The 6,879-nt window shown below is 40.6% G+C and overlaps 1 protein-coding gene across 1 annotated transcript in view; it reads left to right on the top strand.

Moving 5' to 3' along the window:
• The first annotated feature begins 304 nt into the window (after nucleotides 1–304).
• The window catches only part of ZFAND3 (zinc finger, AN1-type domain 3), a 178,243-nt gene continuing 171,668 nt past the window's right edge, over nucleotides 305–6,879 (top strand). Inside the window, exons 1-2 of the mRNA XM_010848741.1 lie at nucleotides 305–325; nucleotides 928–1,039. Coding sequence (XP_010847043.1) covers nucleotides 305–325; nucleotides 928–1,039 — 133 coding nt within the window. The remainder of the gene's footprint in view (nucleotides 326–927; nucleotides 1,040–6,879) is intronic.

The raw sequence follows: 6,879 nt of genomic DNA on the forward strand, positions 1-6,879 counted from the left end.
ACCATCATTTCTGCTTTGGCCCAGCCGCTTCATTCTTTCTGGAGCTATTAGTGATTGCCCTCCGCTCTTTCCATGGGGTTGCAAAGGATTGGACACAACTGATCAACTTTCACTTCCACTTCCCCAGTAGCATATTGGACACCTTTCGATTTGGGGAGCTCATCTTCTGGTGTCATATCTTTTTGCCTTTTTATACTGTCCATGGCAAGAATACTGGAGTGGGTTGTCATTTCCTCTTCCAGCAGACCATGTTTTGTCAGAACTCTTCACTATGACCTGTCCGTCTAGGGTGGCTCTGCACGGTATGGCTCATAGCCTCATTGAGGTACATGAGCCTGTTCGCCACCATAAGGCTGTGATCCATGAAGGGAAGTTAGAAATAACCAATTTCCTTAAATGACATACAGTGGCCAGCCCCCAGTTCTAGGTTTTTATCCTTAGTTTAGTGGATAATAATAAGTGATTTAATTAGTGAAACCCCCTGAATCCTCTGTCCAGATTTACTTTTGCCTAGTTTAAAAAAAAAAAAAAAGCAAAAAAGCATTTTGGCAAATCATTTACTTTTATCTTTCTATCCAGGAAAGTTTAATCATTACAGCAAGACATGAATCTCTGAAGAAAGAAGGAATGTTCTATTTAAGCATTCTTAGGTAACCAGAAAGGAGGATTTTTTTTTTTTGGTTATTTATTCCTTTATCATATGTTTAAAAGGGAACTTTGTTTCATACACAGCATGTTATAGGAAGCCTAAGTCAAACAGTGAAAAAAATTTCAGAAAGCTTATTAAATGTTCCAGTTGTGGGGAATACAAAAATGATTAACATTCAGATAGCCTATGATTTATCAGTTTTAAAACTTACTTCTGAGTGTAAGTCAATGATTAATCTCAGAGACTTCATAGCCTTGGAAAAAATGAAAAGTATTTAGATTGGAGTAGAGTTTTACTTTGAATCGGATTATGGCAGTTGCCGGCGAAGTTTGAAATTTAACTCCCATCTCGAAGATACTGTAAACTCTCAGAACAAAGGAGGGGACTCAGGTGAGTAGCCAGAAGATCTCTGAGCATGAGAAGAATGCAGTGCTGTGATATAGGAGGAGTCTGAGGTTGCAGGGGTGATTTTCAGAGGAGTTTTCTAGGTTTTGAAACAGTCATTCAGAGAATGTGCTGTCGAAGTCTTCCCGGTAACAATATCTAGCATTCCTCTAATTGGTAACTTTATTGGCAAAAGGTTAATGCTCAAATGGGAAGTCAGTAGGAAAAACAGAATTCACATTATAAAGGTTTAAAATATGATCCTGGAGTGCGTTCTTCTGAGAAAAAGAAAGATACCTGTACTAGTATGTGGCACTGGGATTGTAAATCTAAACCTATAAAACCTAAAAACATCCCAAGTGTTCTCAATGCAGTAATTGTCTGTTGTTAAACAGTAGTTCAGAGTTACCGGCAGGATTTTTGCAAGCTCTAAATACTTTGGCCCTGCCTCAGACTTAGTGAATCTAAATCTTATTCCCTGTGTAGATACCACTGTCCTGATGAGCAGAGCTTTTGAGGACCATTTGCATACATGTGTTGGATCAGGATTAAGAGGAGAGGAGAACAGTAAGAGCCAGATAGGTTAGGTGACCCTGGGACTCTTCTAAATGGCATGGATCTAATGACCCTAGGTCATGATTTGCTTGATTTCAAATGTACTTCCTTTAAAAGGGAGTATTATTAATGTTGGCTATACCTTCAAAATGAAACATCCTCTTTAAAATATTGGTTTCTAATAGCTTTGTTGGAGGAGGAAATGGCAACCAACTCCAGTATTCTTGCCTGGAGAATTCTATAGATGGAGCCTGGCCAGCTATAGTCCGTGGGGTCACAAAGAGTTAGTATTTTCTTGGAAGAAATTCTGAGTTTTTCAGGCAGATCTAAAAGTGTTCTAATTATTTGCATATCTTTGCTCTTATAGCACATATTTTGAAAACTGTTAAGGTTATTGGAGCTGAGAGGAAATACTGTGTGAGTTAGATTTTTTGGTAAAAGTTGTAAATGCTACATATGGAGTAAAATACCAAATTTGCAAAAAAAAGGTGGCAAGATGAAGCCAAATTCCCATAGTAACGTTATCTTTGCCTTCACACAGCTGTATTGTTACCCTAGTGGACGGTGTGGTTTAATGCTTTTTCCTGATAACTGTAGAAGCACATGGGATTCTTTCTGTATCACTGGGTATGAACTTTAGTGCTGCTTTCCCAGTAAGCTGTGTAAATATGTGGTCTCAATATGTATCTCCAGTTTGACCTTTATACTTTCTATTCCTGCCAAAATTTGTCCTTGCTGTGGTATCTTGCTACATCTGTTGCAAACTCTTTCCTGTCCCCCCCACCCCCTGCCAGAAATGTCACTGCTCTGAAATTTATTTTGTCATTTTTGTCTCTCCATTCCTGACATATTTTGCATTATTTTCTCCCCATGTAATTCAAGCTGTTCAGGTTCCCTCAATTTAGTTTCTAACTATAAGCTTACTGGATTTCTTTATTTTTGTTTTGCAAAATTAAAATAACTGCTTGCTAAATGCTTTTCTTATTAGCTCCATGTCTCCTTTGAAGCCAGCCCTTATTCTGAGATAAATATTTGACACTGACTTGTTTTCGTATTTCTTGTAACAACTCTTCTTGTTCTTCTTGCTCATTTAAAGGCGTGGCCTGAATGTAGGTTGTTAGCTCTTCCCTTCTCATCCTTTCTCCAACATTTACTGAGTACTCATACTCTATGTCAGGGACTCTGAACACCTAATGTATACTAGGCACTACCCCGGCACTGGAAATACAGCAGAAAATGAAGCTGGTGAAGTGTCTGCCCTTCAGGGACCTTATATTCTTATGGGAGGAGAGATCAATGTATAAATATGTAGTACGTCAGATGGTGATGAGTGCTATGGAAGAAAAGAGGAAGAGGAACAGGGACTGCTAAACAGGGGGTGCTAGGGAAAAGGGTGTGTGAATATGTAGGTTTCCTGTTTTATGTAGGGGAAGTCATTAGGTAGAGACCTAGTCATGCTGTTACATAGGGCATGGTTATCCAGGCAAAGGTGACAGCAAGTGCAAAGGCCCTGAGGCTGGAGGGAAGGTGGTCAAGATGTGTTCCAGGGCCAGCAGAGACGCCACTGTTGGCTGGTGAAGAGCAAGCGACCAGTAAAAGCTGGAGCCGGAAATAGGGTTTTTACTCTTGATGAGATGAAGGTCAGTGTAGAGTAGGGTTTGTTTGGTCATATCAGAGCAGTGATGTGATCAGACTTAGTTTTTAAAGGATTACTTGGGCAAAGGGGGAGGCAAAAAGACTATTTAGGAGATTATTGTGGTAATTCAGCTTTGAGATAATGATAGTGTGGATCAGGGCTGTGGAGTTGGAATTGTTAGTAGCTTTGGATACACTTTGAAGATAGATCTGAGAGGGTTTTTTTGGTAGAGTTAAAGATGACTCAAGGATATTTGGCTTAAGCAACTGGAAAAATGCCTTTTACTGAAATGAAGAAGACTGCCAGAGAAGAACTTTTGATGGGAAAATGAGTTGAGTTCTGGACAGATTAAGTTTAAGGTACTATTATATTGCATAAGGGCACCAAAAGTTTTTTGATAATCATGTTTCTTTGGAATTAGCTGTTTGCTTGGTTAAAAACAACAAAAATAGTGATCTCCATATATATAACCTCAAGTTTAACTTTTTTTTTTCCTTTTGCTTGCAACTCTGTCTTCCTGCTGATGAGAAAACTTTTTTTGTTGTTGTTGAAGAGTATGCTATGGTTTTGTTATCAGAAATATCCATGTGGTAAATTTGAGAGCCATGTTAGTGTTTTGCTCTTGGTATGAATGCCATTTGACTGAGTATAAGAGTCTAAATTCAAAATTATTTTCCCTCAGAAACTTTGTCTAATAGTTCCAAAATGAGAAAGCAGAGAAAAATGGGAGGGGGGTCAAAGTAATAATGAAAGAAAATTTCCAGTGTTAAAGACTGAGGTTTTCAAACCAGATAAGTACACCAGATAGTAAGATAAATGAATTAAGTCCTGATACAAGATAAACTTTTGTTAACTCAGCATATTAAAAAAAAAATGCAGCCAAAAGACATTTCACACCAGGTTCCCTACTTAAGAAGAATGAGATAGCCAGACTTTCTTAGCATCTTTGGATGCTTATGAATCAGTGAGAGGATACCTTCAAAGCAATATATGAAGTATGAGTATGTGAAGAGTGCAGCTTTAGATGGGTGACCAGAGAATGCCATTCCAGTAAAAACCTGGAGCATGTGAGGTAGGTGGCCGTGTAGCTGTCTAGGAGATGGGCACCCTAGGCAGAGGGAGCACAGGTGCAGAGGTCCAGGGGCAGCAGTGTTCTTGATGTTTAAGAACAGTGGGGAGCCAGTGTGACTGCAGCAGAGGGAGCAGACGGTGAGTGGTAGGAGATGAAGTCAAGGGTGAGGGGCTCAGGTCATGTAGGGGCTTGTGTATCATGACGAAGACTAACTTTAAAGGAATGAGATGAAAACCCATTGAAGGGTTTTGAGCACAGTGGTAGTGTAATCTGCTCTGCATTTTAGCAGCTAGAGTGATTCTTTTGTGTTTTGACGTGACTGGGGGACAGGAACACGAGCAGTGAGGAGGTCGCTGCAGTAATCCAGGGGAGAGTTCACTGTGGCTTGGATCAGAGTGATGACAGTAAGGATGATGAAAGGTAGTTGAATTTGGAATCTTATTTTCAAGGTGGAGTTGGCAGGATTGCTGGCCTATCAGATGTGGGTGAGGAGAGAAAGGGAAAGAGAGAGAGACCAGAGATCAAATCAAGTATGATATTAAGCTTTTGGCCTAAGTAATTCCTGAATGAAATGATCACAAACTGAATAACTGAAGGCATGGGGGTGAGGCAAGAGTATTCGAAGCTTACCTTTAGACATGACTTCAAACCTTTTGATTGTTGCCAATCTGAAAAGTGGTGGTCACTCCCATTTTAATTTTCATTTCTCTTACTTTGAGTGAAACTGAGCACTTGCATTTTATTGTGACTCATCTATTTTAATTAGCTAATTTGGAGAGGCATTGTCTCTTGGGTTGTTCTTTTTCTTTTGATTTGTTAGGATTCTTTTTATAAATAAGAAATAAGCTCTTTGTGATAGTTGTTGCAGAAATCACCCTGCCCCAGTTGTTTTTGTTTTTAAACCTTGCTCATGGTGTTCAGAGTCTTTTTTGAGGGGGAGGGGGATATCATTCGGTTAATCAGTCTTTTATAGTGTCAGAGTTTGGGTCATACTTAGGCTTTCACCCTAATGTCACTAGAAACGTGTATATATATATATGTCTAATGACATTATCAACTATAAATAAATATATGTATATATATTTGTAGTATTTCTGCTGTTCTGTTTGCATTTAAATCTCTAATCCATCTGGATGTTCAGTGAAATGCTGTCCTGGACGATGGGCTTGTTGAAGGGATGCTCTGGGAAGTCAGGATGTCTGTGCAGAGCCTCAGTGCTTACCAGACAGAGCAAGTCTCTAGAAGAGCTTCAGCACAGGACACAATGACAGGGACTAGCCTTTTCTCATAATTCTCATAGTTAGCAGCCTTTGGGAGGATTTGATTGGCTATTACCTGCTCAGGGAAGTAGTTCTCAGGCTTTTGGACTGAATCTGCATCATCTGGAGGGCTTGTTAAAATACAAACTACTGAGCGACACCTCCAGAGTTTGATTCTCTAGATTTGGTGTGTGGCCTGAGAATTTTCATTTCTAACAAGTTCTCAGGTGATACTTCTTGTCCCAGGACAAAATTTTGACATAGGGGTTGTGGACTTATGGTCTGGAACCAGAAGGTTTGAGTTCAAATCCCTCTTGTGGTATTTACTAGCTCTGTGAAAGATGGAGTAGGGTTTTGTTTGTTTCTTATCTAACCTCTCCCTCCCCCTCAAGCCAGATTTTTATTTCCTTGTACCAGGGTATGTATTTCTTAAAGCTGTGGGAGCTAAAAAAAGATACTGTATTTGAAGTAGTTAGTACCCACTTGAAACATGGTAACTGCTTCCCAGGTGGTGTTAGTGGTAAAGAACCTGCCTGCTAATGCAGGAGATGTAAGAGATCTGAGTTCGATCCCTGGCTTGGGAAGATCCCCTGGAGGCGGGCATGGCCACCCACTTCAGTATTCTTGTCTGGAGAATCCTATGGACAGAGGAGCCTGGCTGCTACAGTTCATAGGGTCACAAGATCAGATCAGATCAGTCGCTCAGTCGTGTCCGACTCTTTGCGACCCCATGAATCGCAGCACGCCAGGCCTCCCTGTCCATCACCAACTCCCGTAGTTCATTCAGACTCACGTCCATCGAGTCAGTGATGCCATCCAGCCATCTCATCCTCTGTCGTCCCCTTCTCCTCCTGCCCCCAATCCCTCCCAGCATCAGAGTCTTTTCCATTGAGTCAACTCTTCGCATGAGGTGGCCAAAGTACTGGAGTTTCAGCTTTAGCATCATTCCTTCCAAAGAAATCCCAGGGCTGATCTCCTTCAGAATGGACTGGTTGGATCTCCTTGCAGTCCAAGGGACTCTCAAGAGTCTTCTCCAACACCACAGTTCAAAAGCATCAATTCTTCAGCGCTCAGCCTTCTTCACAGTCCAACTCTCACATCCATACATGACCACAGGAAAAACCATAGCCTTGACTAGACGAACCTTTGTTGGCAAAGTAATGTCTCTGCTTTTGAATATGCTATCTAGGTTGGTCATAACTTTCCTTCCAAGGAGTAAGTGTCTTTTAATTTCATGGCTGCAGTCACCATCTGCAGTGATTTTGGAGCCCAGAAAAATAAAGTCTGACACTGTTTCCACTGTTTCCCCATCTATTTCCCCTGT

This window comes from Bison bison, unplaced genomic scaffold (genome assembly GCF_000754665.1).
Source record: "Bison bison bison isolate TAMUID 2011002044 unplaced genomic scaffold, Bison_UMD1.0 scf7180017864270, whole genome shotgun sequence".
NCBI lineage: Eukaryota > Metazoa > Chordata > Mammalia > Artiodactyla > Bovidae > Bison > Bison bison.